The sequence below is a fragment of the Pollachius pollachius genome (assembly GCF_949987615.1).
Source record: "Pollachius pollachius genome assembly, chromosome: 13".
Lineage (NCBI taxonomy): Eukaryota > Metazoa > Chordata > Actinopteri > Gadiformes > Gadidae > Pollachius > Pollachius pollachius.
This window is the reverse complement of record NC_136946.1, coordinates 10,879,648-10,902,365: the sequence shown is the minus strand read 5'-3', so window position 1 is coordinate 10,902,365 and position 22,718 is coordinate 10,879,648. Positions and strand designations below refer to the sequence as shown.

Here is a 22,718-nt window from a genome sequence, read left to right as displayed (position 1 = left end):
TAAAATCATGCTGTAAACCAAACGGCCCCTTGTGTACAAAAAAAGACGACTGGTGCCATCAATACCAGAGCATTTGAAAATAAGAATCATGCACAACAGATGCTTGGATCAGCCCAGTTAAACGCAGACACAGAGCCTGGAGTACCTAATCCAGGGGTTGACACTAACAGTTGCCCGCTTGCCCGGGGCAACTAAAAATAATAGTTGGGCAAATTGAGATGATTTCTGGTTGCCCGAAAGGGCAAGTGCATTTTTTAGGGTTTGTTCATATAAAGGCTATTTATTTAAGAGTTTCTAAAAACTGCAGAGCAACCATTTTGCGGTTTGGAAGTAAATTAGATTAAAGCAGATTACCAAGGAAAGTCAAAAGAATCATTTAAAGTCATGCAAATGCAAGAACACGGTTTTGGGTTTCATAACTGTGCACATGCACAGCAATAGCCATCTTTTTTCCCGAAATTGGACCTGCACAAACTATATATTATATGAAAGCTGAGCCTCGGCTGATTCCGACAATCTAAACCATATCATTCTGGGACTAAAACTCGCAAATAACAAACTAAGAAGATACTTCCCCTTTTCTTTTAACAACCAAAAATGAAATTTTACCTTTGTGAAATTTGTCCACAAAGTTGAATCTGATCTCATTAAACCACCATAAACAGATAATCCAGCGGCCAAATTTTGCAACTAAACATGGTGTTTACAATAAATTAGGTAAAATTGACTTCAATCAGAACACATGTTCTTCAGCGCAGTCTAGTGGCCATATGTGTATTTTTGAATGTTTGGCTTGGTGTCATTCGATTATATTTGCCCTGAACTTAAAATAGAGGTGTCAATTGTCAAGATGGTAAGATATCTACCGTTTTGTGTCTCATAGTAAGACAGTGATACCAACTGATAATGACATAATTATTTCAGGTGAAAATGTAATCTTCGACTTATGCAGTAGTATCCACATTGAATATTTCACTTGCACAACAATCTTTCTATTGGCACCAAGATGTAGTATTATAGCCCTAGCAGTTTTGGAGATATACTCTATTTACTTTGGTTACGTTCTTCCCTGAAAAAAACTTTTTTCCCCAGGTATCGAAAATGGTATAGAATATCAATGTCTTTCTAGGTATAGTATAGAAGTTAGAAAATCCAGTTTCGTGACAACACTACTATAAACACGATTGTGATTGTTTAGTTAGACTTACAAGAAACGTGAAAGTAAAAAAATACATATCTTTGCTACTACCTTGGACATTTAGTTATTTACATTTGCATAAAATCCAGATGAAAGCATGCAGGTCTACATATAACTGGGCGATAGCTTTAATAGGATGCAACGGTGGACTGAAATCACTTCATGGCATGACGTGACCATTTGGTAAATAAGTAAACAAAGAAGAAGTTTGTTATTTTTTAAACACGTACATATGTGGAAGATAACATTCAGCTTCAGTCTGAGCTAGGATGAGTTTTCTGAGTTCCCCAAAATGAGGCCAGGTGCCTGGCAAAAAGAGCCCCATTCACGATACTGATTTTAATTTGGGCAAGTGAACATTACATTCGGGCAAGTCGAACATGACCTGTACTTGCCCGATGGGCAAGTGCTTTTGAAACCTTAGAGTCAACCCCTGCCTAATCTTAAGAGTATTTATCCTATTATCCTTTAATAACCAATAGAAGAATGCTAAAAACGGACAAAACTCTATTTCTAGCTATTCAGCTGTTTTTCTGGCATGTTATTGTGCAGATAACATTTAAATGTACCTTGCACACCAAGGGAGCATGTTTTTGCTTTTTGAATCACGACAAATGAATGAGGCGGTAGGAATTCCATCATGCACACAAGCCAACGCTATCATTTTCGGCAGATCTTCATTTTTTTGTGTAGGTGGGATAAAGTGCAGTGTATTAAATGGCAAATAATTCTTCCGTCCATTGGAGGCATGGTTATGCGAGTTAGGCGCTTGAGTTGGGTTTGCGCGCGTTAAAAGCCTTAAGTGCTCCGCTCTATTCTACCATTAAACACTAGGAAGCCCTTGACCCGCTCGGACCTCGCCAGGGCCTAGCCCACTTGAGATTAATGCAAATCGGCATTAACACTTTTTCAAAATTGGTTTAGAAAATACCTTAAATCATAATTAGCCGTGTGTGTGTGTGTTTTACCAACAATTAGCTTTACGATAGAGCCCATGTATTTTGATTGAGCCCCCTTTTCAGTTGCAGAGGTACAGCAGCCATTACGTGAGGGAGCTACAGAGCAAACTGGACTGGAGAGCATTTGCTGATTTGCATATCAATTCCCCGGCAGCAGCTGTGTTCTGGTGGTCAGTGTGACACCGAGAGAGCGAGACTTAACAACACGTTACCAGGTAGGGGACGTGGGGGTGTGTGTGTGTGTGTATGTGTGTGTGTCTGTTCTGTGTGTGTGTCTCCGTGTGTGTGTGTGTGTCTGTGTCTGTCTGTGTGTGTGTGTCTGTCCTGTCCTGTCCCACCTGTTTTCCTGCGGGCCGTCCAGATCCCTGATGAAGTCCGTCCGGCACCTCTTCCTCCCGGGCCGGTCCGACAGCGTGGCCAGCCTCTTGATGCCGGCCGGCGAGTGGTGCCACGGCGCGGCCTCCTTGACACCGGCGGTGGCGGTGGCGTTGGGCTGGCCGGCCGGCGCAGCGTCCGGTGACCCCGCCTTCCCGGAGATGTGCAGGGCCCTGAACTGCGTGGGGGTGAGGATCCTGGGCATGGGCCGCCGGCCGGCCCTGAGCGCCGCGGGCTGGGGGTGCCCAGTGTGCCGCTGGTTGGCGATGGCCTGGCTGATGATGGCCTGCGCCGCGCCCGCCTGGATGCCGGGCGCCGGCGGCGAGGCCGAAGCGCTGGCCATGCGGTTGACGGGCAGAGTCCTCACGATGACCCGGCCGCTGTAGGCCGCGGGGTGCGGGGCCCCGAGGGCGGGGCGGGGGGGGGCGGCGCCGGGGGCCGGGGGGGCGGAGCCGGGGGCCGGGTGGGCGGAGCCGGCGCGCGGCTTGACGATGACGCGGGGGACGGAGCGCTGCAGGGCGGTCCCGCCGTGCAGCATCTTGGCCACCTGGCTGATCCGGCCGTAGGCCGGCGAGTTCTGGTTGAGCGTCTGGTAGGTGTTGGAGCGGGGGTCCTTCAGAAGGATCTGCCCCTGGCGGTTGACCAGGAGGACCTGCGGGGCGGGGGGCACCGATGTGACCCAGTGGGACGCGCCGGCCTGCGCCGGGATCAGCAGCTGCTGCGGTGCCCCAGGCTTGGAGGAGTCGAAGCGGATGGCGATGGTGCGCCCCCGCGGCGTGCCCGTTTGCATGGGCAGGCCGTTGATGACGATGGGGGAGGTGACCATGCGTGGCGCCGAGCTGACGGCAGCGGCGGCGGGGGCGGGGGCGGTGTGCAGGAAGCGGGAGGCGATGGGCAGCCTCAGCTCCGAGCTGTGCTGGGGAACGCAGGGTTTGGGAAAGATGCGCTTGACACTCACTGGGGCCACGCTTTTGGGGACCACGGTGGGCTTGGGCGGCGGCGCCTCGGGTAGTGCCTCGTCCATGGAGTCGGTGGAGGACGTGCTGGTGTCCAGCACAAGGCCCGGTTTGTTGGCCAGCCGCACGATGGTGCCGTCGTCGGTGGATATAAAGTGACCGGTGGCCGGGTCCAACTGGCCCTTCTCCCGCGCGGCCGACTCAGAGTCCAGGACCACCTCCTCGGCCAGCAGGTGGCTGTCGAGGGGGCCCGGCTCCGCGGCGAGTGGCGGCGGCGGCACTGCCGACGGGCTCGCCGTGGACTGCTGCGGGGCGACGGAGACGGACTCCAGTCTCTGCAGAGCGACGGTCAGCTTCTTTGTGGGCGAGTCGGTGGGCCCCGGGGGCCCGTCGCCACCGTCGCCACCGTCGCCACCGTCGCCGCCCGGCGCCCCGTCGCCGCCCGCCGCCTCGCTCTCATCGCTGTCGGAGCCCCCGTCGGCGCCGTCCAGCTGGGGGATGGCCTGGGGGCCGCCCGGACGCTCCCCCTCCTCGCTCGGCTCCCGGACCACCACCACGCGGGAAAACTTCAAGTAGGGGCTGCAGTCGACGTCGTCGTCGTCGTCCGCCCCGCCCCCCGGCGGCCGCTGACTGTCCTCCCGCCGAGCCTCCTCGCCTTGACCTTCGACCCCCGCCGCCTCCCCGCCGGCGCCGGGCGGCCCGAGGTGCAGCGCCACGTCCTCAGTGAGCAGCGCCTCGTCAAACTCGATCTTGGCGTTGAGCATGGACGCCACAGCGACCTCCGTGTCGGCGTCGAACACGGTGTAGGGCAGCTCCTGGGCCATGAGCTGCGCCACCTCCTCCTCCAGGACGTCTGCGTCCAGGGCGACGCCGTTGGTGGTGGCCCCCGCCTCCGCCTCCGAGGGCGCCATGAAGTCCTGGGGCACCTCGGCCGACACCGGCGTGGCGATCCGGAACAGCTGCCGGCCCTTCGGGGAGATGCTGCTGGTGCTGGTGGGGGTGGGGGGGGTGGTGATGCTGGTGGCACCGCTGCCTCTCCGGGGGGAGAAGCCGGAGGGCGAGGTGGGCGGGGTCGCCGAGCTGTGGCCCGGCCGCGACGGAGACGGCGGCGTGGACGGCAGGTCGTGGTGGGAGCGGGGGGGGGGAGCCGAACAGCGGCGTCCTGGAGCCGGGGCCGGCCGAGCGGGGGGGCTCGCTCTCGGTGGGGGAGGAGCTGCAGCGGCTCCGCGACGAGAGGCGGCGGGGGCGACGGGTGTCGTCCAGGTCCCGCAGGGTCAGGATGGGGTGGGCCTTCGGAGGAGCGGACCCTGCAGGGAGGGAACGACGAGGGGAGGGCACGTGTGAATGAGAGGATCAGGGGAAGGCATTATGGGTCTACCAGTCCACAGCGATGCGCTATTAACCCCTGCCCTAAACGTATCCCTCCCTTCCCCCCCCCCCCCCCTCAGTCTACCAACAGAGCACCTTCTAGAGAGGCCCGTGCTCGCCCCCCTCCCTGGATGAGCGTGTTTACCTGGGGAGGGAAGCGGTCGCGAGGAGCCCCCGGCTGGTTTCCGTGCATGGGCGTAGCCGTGGACCCTGGCTCCCGGCGGCTTGGAGTTTGGAGACGAAGTGTTTGACTTGGCCTCCTTGGGTGAGGAGCTCAGCGGTTCGGGTGACTCTATCTCTGGAAGGGGGGAGGAGTATAAATAGGAAGGTCAATCAGGGACATGCACAAAATCTTCTCGGCACGTTTGTCGTAGTTGATCAGTTGATCAGAGAACAAATATGATTGAAATCCATGTTACGCCCAGTCTACAAAGTCTACAGTCTATTCAAAGCTAAAACTGAATCTCGGCCCTTTATTATCACTAATGAATGACCAGCATTGAGGAGATGCATGGAACTATAAAATGACGAGAGTGGTGTCAGCCTGCTTTTGCACTCTTGAGTGTCGCCATTTCCAGTAACTCTCCATCAATAACCAAAAGCTGTAGGCTCCTTTTACTGATTCACTACACAGATATACGGACAAGGGACGAGAAGAAGAGAAGAAAACCAGAGCCTCAACATGTGTCCTATGCTTACCGAGCTGGTGACTGGGGCTGTGGATGATGGTCTGGTTCTCATCCTTGTCCCACCTGGGGTCGTGTTCCTGCCCTGGGAGAGGGGTGCTCACCTCCGTCACCCTGCACGTGTACTTGCAGCGCCTGCGCGGGTCCACAGTGCTCCAGTACAGCCGGGAACACCTGGAGGAAGGGGCGCCACAGACGGAATGGAGATCAGTCAACACCGCGGGATGAAATGAGGCCGGTGCGTGAGATGAGACAGGGGGAAGCAGGAAACGCATCAAAGACGTTCCGTGTTTTGAAGTGAGCGCGTTCATTCGTGTACGTGTGCTGGTTTGCCCCTCAATTGACTGCAATCTGCATTGAGGGAAATCAAAAAAGGTTGCCGTGAGTTTGTGCGCATCGACGGTGACTCATAACTTACTGATAGCCGGTGGGGTACAACAACTTCCCATTGGACGAAAGCTCGGATAACACGCCCAGTTTCTGGATCTGCAGAGAACCTGCAACGGACGACCGGGGCCAGGGGTCAAACAGTGAAGGTTAAGATGGGAACGTACACACTGCCACTCAAATAGGTCATTGTAAGCCATTCCAAGTCTCACCTATGGTCATCCTGATGGACTCCGGCTCCAGGCCCATGAGGAACTTCCTCTTGAGCGCGATGCCATCAAAGTCCACGTAGATACGCCTCGGAACTTCAAAGCCCTTCCCAGAAACCATCTTGCAATGGGGAGGACAGCGGTGTGAGTCTCTGGTCCCCACTCAAAATTATTCTTTGGGAGGATGGGGATGAGAAGTCAAGACCCAGAACACCAACCTTTTCCGTGACGAGGTCCCTGTGTTTGTAGCAGTACACCTTCCTGTCCAGCTGAAACATACAGTTCCGAGCCCGGGCGCACATGAAGTGGAAGTTACTCTGGCAGCTGGACAGACAGCAGCCTACTGTTGCTCCTGATTGACTGCAGTGGTCACAACGCTGATAAAAACACACATAAGAAAAACAGTGAAAATCTGTCCATGCAGTTAGATGTTCAAAATGATAGGAAAATGGTTGTGTGACGAGAAGCGCCATTTAACAATTTCCTTACCAGGTAGCGCCCCCTAGAGACGGCACTGTGCACCTGCAGGAGAGCGCTGTTGTCCTCGTACACCTCCGCAGACCATATGCAGCAGTTGACGTGCGCCCACTCGTTCTGCCCCAAGTACAGGAGGCGGCCCTCAGCCTGGGCGGACAGAGAACAGGAGCTACCATTTAATGGCGGCATCATACTTAAAACACAACACATTTAAGACCAAAATCGACCATTATGATCGTTCAGTTTAATAGAAGGCAGCATGAAACGGCTTTTTGAATAAATCTTAATTTAGTTGCAAATTAAACAGTGATGAGCATGGACCAAAACAGCCGGCTAGCTCGTTGGAAGCTTTTAAGCGTGATTTTATATTATTGGGAGAAGGCAAAGCCAGCGACTTTGCACAAGTTGTCACCGGTGCCAAAACACCTTCAGCCGTGGAGGAAGATGCGCTGGTTCTGTTTGGATGGGAATAATGATTGCCGACTAGACCCGGTGCAACCTAGAGGAGGGGAAGCTTACGCTTGGCAGCTCGTCTCCAAAGTGTTGACAAAGTACGCACTGCCGCCCGTCCCTGCTTCTTGACGAGGACACATCCTTCGGCAAACCTGTAGGCAGGAATACGAATGGTGAGAGACTGCTGTGGCACAAACAATGTTACGTCAACAAGATTAGTTTCTTGGCTGCTTGTCAGACAAATCTTTATGTCCAAAAATATATAATAATACAACTAATAATATGTTTACAGCCCCTAATCCAACACTGACGCCTGATTGGCAAACGCCTGACATGGTTTCTTACCGTGGGCCTTAAGTCCTTCGGTCTCAGGGAGGGGCTTGGTGTCTGGGAGCGAGGGGTCTTGGACTGGGCTGTCCTCGCAGCCATGGTAGGTCCTCTCCAGCCACTGGGCGTAGCTGTGTTCCCTGGAGGGAGGCATCACTGCATAAGGGAGCATCGCTCTGGGGGAAGAAGAGGAGACGGGGAGTGAAGCGAAGTGTTTTTTGCCAGATCTTTTTTCTTAAGATGACTCTCCTGGTTTAAGAGGATTAATCCCGGGAGAGGAACTCGAGATACTTTATTCCGGCAGCCCTTACCCTGCATGTTCTTTGGACAGTGGGTCACAAATATTCAGATCGTCTCCATTGAACCAAGTGAAGACCTGCTTCATCAGCTGTGAAACATGCAAAAGACGGGTCAATTCGAAAAACTGAAAATAGTTGTATTTGTTAATTGGCTCAGATTCATTTTTTATTTGCGCTAAACAGTGGATCAGGCGAAACTCTGTGGGCAGAACTTCACCTCTGCATTTGCATCATGAAACTAATGCGTGCGATCAAGTCCGATTTATTAACAATCAACGCAACCCTCTGCAGGCTGTGAACAGCAGACGTACATTGAGGTAGTGTTCCTTGGCCTGAGTGGTGGGTCTTTGATCCTCAGGAAAAGGCTCTTCCTGCTGCAGCCACCTCCGCATCACCAAGGCAACGTCCGCATGGAATGCTTTCTGAGTGGTGTAAACACATTCAAAAGCAACAACTGTCAGTTGCCTCCCGACCGAGCAGAGCACAAAATAAAAACCGCGGCTGTACTGGGTTATGGTTAAGATCGAAGAAGCCCATGGATGTGCTGATGTACTTACTATGGAGGTGTAGCACCCCTTTTCAAACTTCTTGCCCACGGCGCATAAGTCACAGACTGGTTTCTGCTCTTCAACCACGTAGTCCACATCGCCCCTGGCCACACACTGTAAAGACCCAAACACCATAGAAGCCTTTCTCAATCAGCGCTTCACATATAAACATGGGAGTTTCTAATGCGGCAAGTGGAAGCCAAATTACACGAATCAAGAAATTATTGTTTATCTCGCACGGTAAGTGAATCAAAAATTGAAGTGATATAAGTGCCCTTATGCTGCCTGTGAAATATATATAATTATGATAATTCACTCAACATTTTATAAATATTATGAGACATTATGTATTAATGACTTGAAGGAATTGTTGCACATCCATCATACACAGAGAAATATCTGGTAGACTAACTAAAGTACGGGTGGTGTCTCCACTGTTCTGACTGTAAAGTACGGGTGGTGTCTCCTACTGTTCTGACTGTAAAGTACGGGTGGTGTCTCCTACTGTTCTGACTGTAAAGTACGGGTGGTGTCTCCCACTGTTCTGACTGTAAAGTACGGGTGGTGTCTCCTACTGTTCTGACTGTAAAGTACGGGTGGTATCTCCTACTGTTCTGACTGTAAAGTACGGGTGGTGTCTCCTAATGTTAAAACTGTAAAGTACGGGTGGTGTCTCCCACTGTTCTGACTGTAAAGTAGTGGGAGGTGTGTCCTAATGTTAAAACTGTTAAGGTGGAGGTGTCCCCTAATGTTAAAACTGTTAAGGGGGAGGTGTCCCCTAATATTAAAGCTAAAGTAGTGGGTGGTGTTTCCTACCGTTCGGCAGCGGTTGAGGTGCTGGGTGGTGCTGGAGGACAGGAGCTCCTTCAGCACCTGCTCCATCCTGGCCCTGAGCGCGCCTTGGAGCTGCTCCCTCCACCCGTCTGCAGCGCCACCCGGGATGCAGGCCGTGCACGTGAACGCAACGCGCTCCACTTGGCTCGAGAACAGCCGAAACATCTCCTCTGGAGAGGTCAAGACCAACATTGGATAAATTAAATACACACACACACCAAATCGATTTTATAGAGATGGCAATCGAATCAATCCATTTACCATCTACAGTCATGTATTGTTTTTTTTAAGATGGTGCATTCATAACGTAGGAGCAGAAGGGAAGCTTTTCATACAGTCTGTAAACATTAATCTCTGGTCCTTGGCTCACCGGAGACACCTTCACATTTGGAGTGCACGAGGCGGCTGCAGGCAGAGCATTGCAGCTTGGGCTGCTCAGGCCCCGTCTCGTAGCACTGGTGGCACACGCCGCAGTAGTTCCCTGTGGAGACACATCCTTCCTTTCAACATCTCAGAGCTTCCCACTCGAGGTCAGGCACAAGCTGTTGTTGACACTGGAGTTTACTGTGGAGGCTGCCGATGCTTTTTAAGTGAGGCAGTACATAAGAAGAAGATTTGAGACGATAAAAAGACCATTGATGGAATGATGAAACCCGCTGAAACTGGACGTTTTAGAGTTTGTTTTCTTTAAATAAAATGAGTTAATTTGTCTGCATGGTGGACACAACATTCAGCGTACCTTTCTTGTACAGGGGTGTGCAGTCGGGGCAGAGGTCCTGCTCGTGGTTCCAGGACATGTCCCAGTTCTTCCCAGGCGTTACCCCACAGCTCTTACAGCGGATGCACACCATGCACACCTACACACAGAGCAGGGGTGTCAGACCTAAAGATTCATTTCATGGCTATATAACACCCTTCATACAAACACTTGGTTGACTAGTTTGCACATTTGTGTTTTTACATATTTCCCCACTATTGTGTCATAGGCTTGGGGTAGGTCTAGGCCTAACAGGGTACATACCCAGGGTAGGCTACGGTTCAAAGGTTTGGGGTAGATCTGGGCCTAGAGGTCAGAGGGTACATACCCAGGGTGTGCTACAATTCAAAGGCTTGGGGTAGGTCGGTCCCAAGCATGAAGGATGGTAGGAGTTCTGGCATCTCCTGCACTGCAATACAGGCTAGAAGGAAACAAAGCTTTGTATTAATATGAATTTATGCATTTTCTTTGACCAAACGCAATACCTCAGGGACCTGAGATTTAAATCAGGCTATATTCAAAGGGTTAGGAGTTATGGAAGGCAACATTATTCCATTTCATTTCCGCTTCAGAGAAAACAAATATCAGCCATGAAAATTAATATTCACAGCTGAACCAGTATCAAAGGAAATCATCTTTTACCCTAAAAATGAAATAGCCATAGAAGGACGAAAACTTTTTGATTGAATTTAACTACAAGACGCCTGACGTGCATAGATGAGAAGCGCACCTTTGTGCTTTTGCTTTTGCGCCCGCAGACGTGACAGAACTTGCAGCGCCTGCAGCACCAGTTCTCCTTGTTCTCCTCCTGGGGGCGCTCCTCGGGCAGGAGGCAGAAGCTGTGGAACGGCTCACAGCAGATCTGGCAGAAGATCAGCTGACGGGGCAAGGGGTGAGGGGCGGAGAGAGCAGACTTGTTATAGTTGATGCATCAACTATAAACTACAATGGATTTAATTGAACAGAAGAATAGAATCACGGCTGATGTAGAACCAGGATAATATTTGTGCGTTCATTTTAAAATGGTGTTAAATGGTTTATTTATTGTGTCCGCAATTACAACCAAAGTATGGTCCGGTCAGATACACTCAAAATAGACCTCAAGGCGGCAATATAAAGAGAAGCAACATTTGGCTCTTGCGCCGGCCTCTCCCCTCCGTATTGCGGGTGACTGAGGGCATGATGTACCTCATGGTGGCCCTTGCTGGCACAGAGCAGGCAGACCGGCTGTGGCGTGGTGGGTACGGAGGTCAGCACGCTGAGCCCGCCCAGCAGCCACACGTTCTTCAGAGCGCAGTCCTCCTGGAAAAAAAAACAAAAAAAAAACACACAGAAAAGGGTCAGATGTGAAGCCGCGGCCGCCCTCGGAGGAGCGTAAGGTACGGGGGCGGTAGGGGATCACCACCAGCTGAACAGAGACTGACCTTGAAGTCCACACGGATCCTGCGCGTGCTCTGCAGCAGACCCTTGTGGGCGAATCCGTTATGCAACCCTCCAGGGGTGCTGGGCGAAGCACACTCTCCAGCATTCTGGGAACGAAGCACAGAGCGGGGGTCACCGTGTGTGGCATGTGCCTGCAACTGCTCACTAACGGAGCTCGCCTCATCTCCACACCCATGGCTCCATGTGTCCGTTCCTCCATCGCTCTCATCATTCTCCTCTTCCTCCTCCTCCTCTCCATCCCCCTCCTCCTCTTCTTCCCCCTCCTCCTCCTCTCCATCCCCCTCCTCCTCTTCCTCCTCCTCCTCCTCCTCCTCCTCCTCCTCCTCCTCCTCTCCATCCCTCCCTCCCTTCTCCTCTTCTTCAGCCTCATGCCGCTGTGGTGCCAGCATCAAGGACTTCACCAGCGGCTCGGCCAGCCGGTGTAAACACAGGCATAGCTGTGCTGGTTGCCTGGGTAGCGGTTGAGCTGTGCCCTCTGCCGTCGGAGGGTCTGGCCGTGGTGTTTGCGGCGCTACAAAGCTGTGTGTTTTTGAAGCTGCGAGGACCACAGAGTGGGGTAGCCGCGGCACGACCAGCCGCATGGACAACTCCGGTTTGGGAAGCGTGTGTACGGCTACACGGTGATTATGGGCAGTCGTGTGGCTTTTTACAAGTCGGGACAATTTAAGAAGCGTCTCCTTTTTAGAAGGGGCTGCTGATATGCGAGTGGTGGTTGGAGGTGGGGTTATTATGGGCTGGGGTGATGGAATAGCTGGCCACGCTGGGGGCGAGATTGGGGCAGGAGCCAGTAGGGGCGGGGTTATTATGCGCTGGGGCGATGGGTTATCTGGCAACGCTGGGGGCGAGAGTGGGGCTGGAGCAGGAAGGAGTGGGATTTGGGATGGAATTGGCGGCAGCATGGTCGGGGGCGAGGATGTAGCTGCTGCCAGAAAGGGCGCAGGGGATGGAGCTGTAGGGGTTGGGGGTGGAGCCAGTGGGGGCGGAGCCAACTGCAGCATGGACTCAGGCAGGCGGTGTAAACAGATTTGTAAGCATCGTTGCTGCAGGGGTGGCAGTGGGTCCCGGGGCGGGCTGGCTCCTCTGGGCTCCTCCCCTTCTGCCTTCCCCTGTGCCTGTGGAGGAGGGACTGCCTAAGCCAAACAGCAAGATATGCGGTTCCACAGTTAAGACAGCTACCGGTGGTCACATGCAGATGCGAAGAGTAGAAGCAGGAAGTAGTGAACAATAACATATTGTCTCTGTCTATTGTTTTTTGTTGTATGTGGCCGTCGGCTGTGGTGCGTTTGAAAGGAGAGGCGAATGGGATTTGATGAGTAAGGGATACACGGGTGCAAATGAACGGATCCTCAAAAAGGTTTCCTCCAAGTAAATAGCTATCCCGTTTGTTCAAAATGATTGGAAATGGAGGTAATCAATCTATGGCATAATCAATCCATGACAAAACCAACACTACGTATGCATCGAAGAAGATGAGCATAATAATAATATTTTAAAGAGTTTTTCTAAATTAGCACACCTTCTGAAAAAATAAAAGGCTATATTAATGGATAAATGCATTAATATGGTCCTTCGTTGAGGTTGATTAAAACAATCATAAAAAATTACAGATTGTGGACTTCCATACATGCAACTGGTTTCCTGAAGCAATGAAGACACAATGACTGGCCGCAACAAATGTCCAAAAGCCACGTACTAAATTAAAAAGTGTGCCTTAATTAAATTCAAAGTGCCTATAAACATGTGTTCAACAGATTAATTACGACACACCCATCGTCTTCGTTAATAGGTCCATGCTTCTTCCTCATCGAATTTCTGTCGCTCTACATACGTCATCTGGTATAATTGATAGGATTGGCTATGAGCTACGTACAGACTCATATGATAGACATTCGTAGAGTCCAATAAACGGCTCCAGGCAATCGTAAATCACGCCTCAAATACGAGAAAATGAATGTGTGGTTCCCAGACCTCTTCTCAAAGTAGATTGAGATGAGGTCTGCCGTTAGCCAGGCTAAAGGAATAAACCAAATCAGACCAGAAAGTTCAAGAGTTCAATTCAATTGTAGTTGTATAGTCCTGAATCACATGTACAGTTCCAAAGGGCCTAACAGGCCGTCTATATATGACCCAAATAAATATAATTGAATTAGAATGTCCGAGCCAGTTTGTTTTAACAAGCACGGAGTATAGGGCAGGTCAGGTTAATTAGCGCTAATCGATTTGGTTCATAACAACACAACAGTTTGCATTACTTTGAGGAACATTATTTAACCATTTATTAAGTCAAGCCCCACCGATCTGACACATCAGCGAATAGGGGTGGGAAAAATAATCGATTCTTCGATGCATCGCGATTCTCTCTAGAACGATTCCGTCTTGATGCAGATAAATTAATAATCAGAATAAAAAATATATATATATTTTTTTTTAAATATTTGTTCGCCTGCTGCAACATTCTGTTCGCCAGAGAGGGATAATTTTAGTAATTTTAAAATTATTTAATTTATCTTCAGTGTGTATTGGCCAATCTGATTTGTCTTGACACGATTGCGATTCAGCCTACGCATAGCACGCAAACTCACAGCCAGACACAAGAACTCCTTCTAATTCAAGAGCAGCTTTTTCTTTAATGACATAGAAAAGAAAGATTAGAAAGAAAAGAAAACTGAAACCTATGTTTTTACATACTTCCATATTGTGTTGTAATGCAAGCTGCATTGATTATTGCATTGTTCATAGAAAGTCATATTTGTGACAAAAGCTTTTTCTCTAATAAAATATTAGATAAGTTAATTCATCTGTTGATGTCTTTAATGATCATCACAAAAGCAGGAAGTGATTAGCAGACTCTGTGTAGCAAACTCAGATGTATACATATATTTTTGAAAATCATGCATGGAAATGTACATTAAAAAAATTGTTGCATTGAGATGCATTGATAATTGTTATAGAATCGAATCGTTGACCTCATAATCCGAATTGTGAGGTGCGAAGAGATTCCCACCCCTATCAGCAAACCAGCAAAACTATAACCAGGGTTCGAACCTAATTGGGTTGAGTTGGGGGTTTGCAAAACCCCTATAGCGGATTGAAACAGCCCCAAGCCCTTTGCCTGTTTGATCCAATGAATGTACCCTCTCTCTTCCAAGGGGCACGTAGTTACCAAAAAAAAGGCAGGCACAAATTAACATCCACCTGCCAGAGCCGTCGGCGCTTCAGAACCCCACCCCCACCTCATGACCACTACAAATATCAAGCCTGAGAGATGGTGATCAGGCGTCGCTGCTGTGGGCGGGTTTACCTTCAGAGCTCTGTACCGGCCTGCAGATCCCTTGGGGCCGGGCCGCCGGTGCCTGCCTGCCTCGCTGGGGAGGTCATAGAGGGCCGCTCTGCCGTCCTGGGAGGAAGGAAAGCCTGGACACAGGAGACGCCATTCAGAACGTTAGAACACAGCTCCACAATCAGGTTGCTATAGTTACTGATGGGAGACTGATGGGAGACTCTGGAGTAGTTATTCTGGTGGGATTTGTGTTAACTTGAATTGTGCGATCTGGAAAAGTATTTTATGAAAATGTAAAGCAGTATATTATTGATTATGAAACTGCTATTATACGTTTTTTTACGTACATTGAGTATTGCATTCAGAACCATTGATGAAACAACTTGAATATAAAAATTGGCTCTTATATTGGTAGGTAATGAACATTTTATCATAATAAAACAAATAATACAAATAATAAAGACAGCGTCACACGAATAAAAAACAGATCTACCCTGGTTGCTAGGGACGGCGGATGCTAGCTTGTTGCCTCGGGCTAGCTTGGCAGCGTGAGCTAGCTTGGTGGCGTGAGCTAGCTTGGTGGCGCGGCCTGGTTTGGCGCCTCGGGACAGCTTGGCGGCGTGAGCTAGCTTGGCAGCGCGCGCCAGCTTGGCGGCGTGAGCGAGCTTGATGGCATGCGCGGGCTTGACCGTCCGCTCCTCCGCCTCGGACTCGTCGTCAGACTCGGACCTCAGCAGGTTGCTGTAGGAGCGGTGCTTGATGTTGCGCCGCGAGTGTCTCCTGTCGCCGAGGGGGACGGCGTCCGCAGGGAGTCCGTCCCCTGACTCCACCCTCTCGGCGCTCGATGCGGCAGACGACGACCGCCTCGCGTGAACTGGGGGAAGAGAGTTCCGTGGTGATTTCATTCGGAAACGTGGAATGATTTAATCCATTGCTTGGATACTGTTTCACCTTTTTGTTTTATCATGGAGATCATGTTGAAAGAAGAAAGATATAATAGACGTTTACATTATATCCGTATACGTACGTTTAAACGGTCTCATGATACGGCCTTCTTTCCCCTTCTCGATCCGTTCACACTTCTTGTGTCTGGTGGGAGAGAAACGCAGGTTATTTTGAGCATAGTTTTGCATCTTTTTTCTGGAAAATATGCAGTGCATACCTACGATTAAGGAGATGGGTGCTATTTTTCCTCTTAAAAGCAATTGAGGAAGTCTATGTAGAATGGAAATACTTTTGAGGAAAATGTGAAATGACTTAATCCAATCTATACATCCTACTTTTTCGAAAAGAGTAGCATGTTTGTGGTACATATTTATGATAGATTATCCTCCAAATGAAAGGCAAAAGATAGCAGTATAAAGCCAAGTGGATGTGTCCCATCCTGAGAGGCTTTACCCAAACCGAACGCTTTGCGATGGACCACTCCGTGCCAGGGGTCTAGGTCTCACTTGGTCGGGCCACTGACCTTTAACCTATGCTTAATAGGTCAGCCCCTCCCCAACCCGGGAATGTCCACTCACGTGCAACACTGCTTCTTGGTGTTGGGCCCCCCGAACTTGGGCTTGTCCAGGCAGTTGGTGCACGTGCCGCAGTCCTTCTGCACCCGGCAGCCCCTGCACACCCCGCAGCGGCGGGAGCGGATGCGGCCCCTTTTCCACCGCCTCTGCACTCGGTTCTCCGGGGGCTCCCACTGAGCGCTCTCCTGGCCGGAGCCGTCCTCGTCCCCGCCCTCCTCGACTACATGGAGGGGTGGGGTAAGAGAGAGACAGAGTCAGAGAGACACCCAAGGAGGCCGATAAGGGAGTGAGCGAGAAACGACCGATGAATGCGCAGAGTAAGACATTCAACACACATTTTTGGGGGAGGAAAGGGGCGGTGTTGGCCTACGTTTTGCGACGGGCAACAGCGCGATGCCCTCTCTCTCGTGGAGCGGCAGGGCACTGAGTCTGGGAATGTCGTCCGGCACCATGGCCCGGGGCTGGCCAAGAGCCACCGCGGCTGCCCGGCACACATGCTTTATCCTGGGCCCTCCGAGAGGCTGCTCCTGCACGGGGGAACACAGCCAGGCAAAGGTGATGTGAGAACTGGCAGTAGAGAATAAGCCTTCACAGGTTCATTTAGACTATGATGAGAGGGGATACCACAGGCAACGGGATATTAAATGCAATGAACTTTGAGGGATAGGTTTTATTCTTAAGATATTCAGTGTTGCAAATCATTTCGGAGCAAAGAGAGGGCTGCGGTGGAACCGTGACTGTAGATACATGCAACCAGGATCCCACAGAATGCAGTATAAAGGCCAAATAGAAATTCTCAACATGGTTGTCATTTTTGCAAAAACCTTTCTAAAGTTACCTGAGTGTTGCCTTCATCGCTGGATTTCTCCGCTCTCCTCCTTCTCCGCCTACCACTTGCCACCATTCCTGATTCTCTTGACCCCAACTATGCATTAGACAAAGGGGAACCAAAACCTTAGACTCTAGCAATGTGTTACTTTACAGAAGACTTGTTGCTTAAGCTTTCTGCAAAATCTTAAATACATTGCACTTTCAAAAAAAGAAAAAAGGCCTTTTTACCTTTACCTTTATTTTCTATTTTTACCAGAGAGATACATGATCTGAGAAAGGATAAGGGTTTGAGACCCAAGTTCTTTCTGGGTTAGAGTCCTAGAATCCGGGTTGGAGTCCCAGGGAAAGGACCAAGTTCCTTTAGGCCGGGTTGGAGTCCCAGAGAGAATGTTGATCTGATCTTAAACACATTGCACTTTCTAAAATGCTTTTTTAACTTTACCTTTATCTTCTATTTTTATCAGAGAGATACATGATCTGAAGCACTTTGAGTCTGCCTTGTGTATGAAAAGTGCTATATAAATAAAGTTGCCTTGCCTTACTAACCTCAACTTCCCCAGGAAACTTTTGAGCTTGGTTTGAGCATATGGAATGCATATTGCTAATCTGTATTAAACAATAACAGTACAATTGACAAATCTGCTGTATTCTAAGTCTGTGAATATTAAAAAACATGACTGAAGGTTTTTCTTGACGATACTTTCCAGGTTGATAAGAGAATATTACCTGGGCCATCTTCAGCTGCTTCTGCTGGTCTATCTTGATGAGCTGGACCTTGGCTCGTTTCAAAAGGTGAAGCATCCTCCTATTGGCTCCCGTTAGGCTCATCCGCTGGCTCTGGTCACTGGCCTCTGCTACGTCACCACTGTCCTGACCCTCGAGGTAGCCTTCAAACACTGCACGGGACGGTTAACAGACTCAGGTCAGTCCTCCAGTGCTTCAAACACTGCACGGGACGGTTAACAGACTCAGGTCAGTCCTCCAGTGCTTCTAACACTACATTAGGGCTGGTTAACAGACTAAGGTCAGTCCTCCAGTGCTTCTAACACTACATTAGGGCTGGTCCGAACACATAATTTCAAGCGTTAGGTTTCCAAGCAAATATCCGAACATGCAAATATACAAAAAAAAAGAAAAAGTAAGAGTCAATTCATAGTGCGTGTCTTTCTCTGCTTGTAAACGTAGAAGGTGGAGACCAAAGCTGCAGAAACTAGTTTTTAAAAAACAGATTTGTTTTCTAAAATGGTTCAAGTGGATAAAATATACACGTTTAACATCGCAAAATAGCAAAACGACAATATCACGCCGGCGGTTTTCGTTCCGAGTTCGACTTGGTTACAGCAGAGCTTTAAAACAGCCTAGAAGTTACCAAATCCACACGGTTTCCAAGGTATCAGAGCAGGCCTACTTCCAATAATCACAGATAGGGGTCACTGTTGTGAAGCGGGCTAGTGTTTCTGAAAACATACATTTGACCATGAGAGCAGAAAAGGAAATGGGATTTTTCTTACTTTGAGCATCTTTATCCAGTGCTCCTTCCACTACTGGCTCGCTCAAGGGCACTTGGGCGTGCACCGCGCTGGCCTTGATGTTCAGCAACACAGCCAGCTTCCTCACAACCCCTGGCGTGTCCACCTCCTCCATCTTTATCTTGGATCTGCGTCTCTTCCGGACCGGAGGGGTCGAGCCGGAGCCTGCACACAGATCCTCCCCTTTAGCGCCTGAAGGGCCCTTCTTCTTCTCTGCCAGTTTGGACGTCAGCTTCTTGAGGTTCTTGTACACCTCCAGGTGGCTGGAATTTGGACTCTGCGCAGAGCCGCCAGCTTCCAACATGGACCCCGATTTGAGCAGGGATCTCTTTGGAATGGCGTCCTCCTCATCCAGGAATCTTTTGGGGGCTTTAATGACCCGGGAAGACCTAGCGCTGACGACAGGTGCGGCGGAGTTACTGGAGCTCTGACCCTGCTGCGCCTGGGCCTCCTCTTCCTGATTCAGAGCAGCTGGAACAAGCTCAGGAACGTAGGTGTAAAACACACGTCGGATTTTAATACCGCCCAATTTCTGAGCGGGTTTGCTATGCTGCTGTCGTCGTCGCCCGAACAGCGATTTTTTTACTTTTCTGAACAATGGCTTTTTCTTGGGGGAATCTTCTGCGATCCCCTGGGAGAGCGTTGGGGCCGCCTGTCCACTAAGGGCTTCACCCTCAGGGGAAGCCCCGATGTCCATCTCCACCTTCTTCTTCTGCCGTCTCTTGGTAGGAGCTTGGGATTGCGAAGCTCCTTCAGACTCATTTTGCTGATGCCGAGACCCCTTGGTCCCCTTCCCAGAGCTTTGGTCTGCCTGGGCGTGCTTTGAGCCCTTACCGGCCCCTTTCAGCCTGGAGCCTCTCCCTTTGCCCTTGACAACTGTCAGGGTACACACAAGCTTATCCTGTTTGGTGCCAGCGGCTGAGGTAGAACCCTGAGTAGTGTGCTCTTTTGTGCCCGCTTTGCGCTGCAACCCCGGGGCCACTTTTGTCTGTGTGGAGCCTGAGGACTGCCTTCCGGTACTTTCGGTGCCCGGACTCGGGGTTACCTGCTTGGCAGGCAGCTTAATGGATATCCGAGAATCGGGTACTCTAACTGTATCACCACGGCCTTCTTTACGAGGCCTCTGTACAATTTTTCCAATCAGAGTGGGTTTGGGGCTCCGTGGCACAATTTTTCCAATCAGCGGCTTGGATTGTGGGGACAGGTCAGGGGCCGGAGGAGGCTTGGCCTGGGTAGGTGATGACAGAGGAGAGCTTCCCGGAAGCTGATGGGAACAAACTGTTTGTGTCCCAAATCCAGTGAAATCTTCCTCCTTTAAAAAAAAGAAAACAGTATTGATTCATTTGAAAGTTTTTAAAAATAAATGTTCAGCTTCGTAGTGGTCTGCTAGCTAAACAGAGCCGTGTCTGCCTCGCAGGGATCTGGTAACAATAGCCGATCATGAGTTAACCGGGTACATATGTGTTAACCAGGTGCTTGGGTCGCCATGGCAACGATAGAAAGAAACATCATAATACAACTGTCATGACCTTCTTTTGTACACGTGTTGTACAAGTTTGTGTAATAATAGTTGTATACAAAACATCAGCATCTTCACACACAGATTATAATCATACTGAATCACAAATACAACGTATACCTCAATCATGACTCCTGCATGGCTCTGAATGTTACAACTAAACACTTCAGATTCATATGGTCTGCAGCAGAGCATCATATATATCCGTTGTCTTCAAGAAACAGCGTGTTCAAGAAACACAATCCAGTTAGTAATGCGCGATATAAACGATATACGATATAAACGATAAAAACATGGCCTACGATAGAGGTTTTAATTCTATCGCGATAATGCATGTTGATGACGCAAAATACAATGTTTAATTTTTGGTTTGGTGCAATTCTTTTTCACATTGCAATTTTCGCAACAGTGCCAGAATTCGTCAACAAACCTGCATGTGGGCAAAGAACGTTAACCCATTTGTACTGGCTGCTGTGCGGCGCAACATTGTATCTAGTAGATACAATGTTGCTCCGCGCAGCCGGTACAAATGGGTTAATGGTAAACACGCATTGATGCGCAATCCGGTCTTAAAGGTAAACACGCACAGAGGCGTGATCCGGTCTGAATGGGTTAAATCATTGGACAAAAAGGTCTGGGGCGTTGTAAAGCGTTAAAGAAAAAGGGGGGGGGGGGGGGGGAAGCACCGGTGAAAGTAAACAATCATGGATATCCAGCGTGATATACATTGATCTGCGGACTGGTCCAACTCCTTCTCCCTCATCCTGACTCGGAATGTGTTAAATTCATCGGCATTTTTAAGTTATGTTTTCCAGCATACTTTTTACTTGCTTTTGTCGGACCGTCGGGTGGTGGCTCAACATGGAGCAAAGAGGAGACGGAATGTCTTTTGGATATCGGACCCAAATATCCAAAAGACGTTCCGTCTCCTCTTTGATCCATGTTGAGCAACGTCTCCGAGACCACCTCTCCGGCTGGGTCAACCTCCTTTTGATGGTTAAAAATATCACGTAATCGACAAAAATCTTAACAATCAATGATCGATCATCAATTAATCATGCCCATCCCTAATTGTCAGTACAGTGTCTGTTCCTTATCTAGAAAAACACCCGTTTTTCCTGTTCTCTGCATCTTGGGTGGCATTTAAGAACCAAGGACTTAAACTAAGTGTAGTGCCTTTTAGAATGGTTTGCACTAAAGGAAAGAAACCCAATACTAATTTTATTTATCTGCAACATTATGTTGTATGATTACAGTGTTTCACAATAAATGTTCTCGAAATGACATACTATATTTCTCTTTTTTTTAAAATACATTTAGCAGTTTGGCTTTCCTTAGGGTCTATGTAACCTGTTCTGAAACGGTTATTTTATATCGTGATATATATCGTTGTCGCAAGAGGCTGCAATGTATATCGCAATATGGATTTTAGGCCATATCGCCCATCTCTAAATCCAGTAGTGGATTGTATGAAAAGGATTTGATTGGATTGTGCCAAATTTATTGCACCATATATTTTACACACCACTGATAAAACCAACTTATCCCATGATAACAAAGGAAAATAAAGAATAACTATATGCACCCACAAATGCATCTCAAAGTCCTCATATGTTGAAGAAAAAACCATGGTAAAAAAGTCGACCATGAATGCAAAACAACTTCCGACTAGCATCTTTCAGAAGTCGATATTTGCATTAAAAGGGGGCACACTGGTTCAAGTACAACCCCCTGAGAGAACTTGTTGAAAAAAGGAACCGATGAGAGGCATACTGGAGTGGAGGAATTAAGAGGGCTGCATCTCAGTCAAATCCAAATAGATTGCATCAGTGAGTCCATGCACTTTCATTGAGTAGTCTACTTTATTGACCCCGTATATGGTTCCTCTGGTTGTCTTCCTTGGCCAGCCATAGGCAGGTTCAACCACATTAAAGGTTTAGATGGCTGGTAAGGTTATGGTGGCCTTACCAGGAAACATAAAATATGGCTATAATGTGCTTTTTTAGAATGCAGAACATTCTTCATATTGATAAAGTCCACTGAATTTCCTTTGAAATTGTAGATTTAGAGTTACTTTTAAACTGTACAGCGAGTGTGTATTTTCGGTCGATCCAAGTGCTTTGGGAAATGGCTCCATCCAATTAACTAGTTTATCAAACACTATGGAAATCATAGACCCATTCTGACGTTTTAAAAAAATACTGGAATATTGCTCGTTTATGTTTAGGCTGATTGTTCTTGCTCCAACGTTCACTAGATACTCTTTGTAAGCTGTTGACATGTTGGTGGATTCATAGAATAACGAGAAGGGATTTGAAATAGGCTGTCTATTTAGCGATGCAGATATCAATAAAAGTAGGATATAAACAATATATGGCATGCCATAACAATATCCTCAACATGGAAAAATTACACAAAGTAAACATGCACAGATATAAATACTCAACCTCAAACGTACTATGCACAAATGTTTGCCAATCTAAACCACATCAGTGTATTCAAAACAGGGCATTCAGCTGACAGGTGCAACGTGTTAAAAACGTTGTCTATGTATAAGGACTGTGTTTTGGCTTTGACGCAATCCACACCACTTTGTATTTATGAAGGGGTTACAGATTAAAAGAATAGCAAACGACATGACAAACTTGTATTCGTGTTTTCCCATCTATCACTACCGCCAATTGTTCCGCCCAAAGCACGCAAGACGGTGGGCGATTAGCCTTAGCTCACAAAGACTGGTTCAGTTTGGTATAAACAAAAATG

The 22,718-nt window shown here is 49.0% G+C and overlaps 1 protein-coding gene across 1 annotated transcript in view; it reads right to left on the bottom strand.

Moving 5' to 3' along the window:
* Window positions 1–22,718, bottom strand: part of kmt2ba (lysine (K)-specific methyltransferase 2Ba) — a 30,420-nt gene that overhangs the window by 7,113 nt on the left and 589 nt on the right. Inside the window, 29 exon segments of the mRNA XM_079749369.1 lie at window positions 2,496–4,629; window positions 4,631–4,795; window positions 5,002–5,154; window positions 5,556–5,716; window positions 5,961–6,039; window positions 6,142–6,259; window positions 6,357–6,515; window positions 6,628–6,762; window positions 7,135–7,220; window positions 7,414–7,571; window positions 7,707–7,783; window positions 8,006–8,116; window positions 8,252–8,356; window positions 9,059–9,246; window positions 9,447–9,557; window positions 9,816–9,933; window positions 10,162–10,254; window positions 10,564–10,710; window positions 11,022–11,135; window positions 11,258–11,362; window positions 11,678–12,388; window positions 14,578–14,690; window positions 15,050–15,430; window positions 15,584–15,645; window positions 16,080–16,296; window positions 16,447–16,603; window positions 16,915–17,001; window positions 17,634–17,803; window positions 18,419–19,748. Coding sequence (XP_079605495.1) covers window positions 2,496–4,629; window positions 4,631–4,795; window positions 5,002–5,154; window positions 5,556–5,716; window positions 5,961–6,039; window positions 6,142–6,259; window positions 6,357–6,515; window positions 6,628–6,762; window positions 7,135–7,220; window positions 7,414–7,571; window positions 7,707–7,783; window positions 8,006–8,116; window positions 8,252–8,356; window positions 9,059–9,246; window positions 9,447–9,557; window positions 9,816–9,933; window positions 10,162–10,254; window positions 10,564–10,710; window positions 11,022–11,135; window positions 11,258–11,362; window positions 11,678–12,388; window positions 14,578–14,690; window positions 15,050–15,430; window positions 15,584–15,645; window positions 16,080–16,296; window positions 16,447–16,603; window positions 16,915–17,001; window positions 17,634–17,803; window positions 18,419–19,748 — 7,745 coding nt within the window.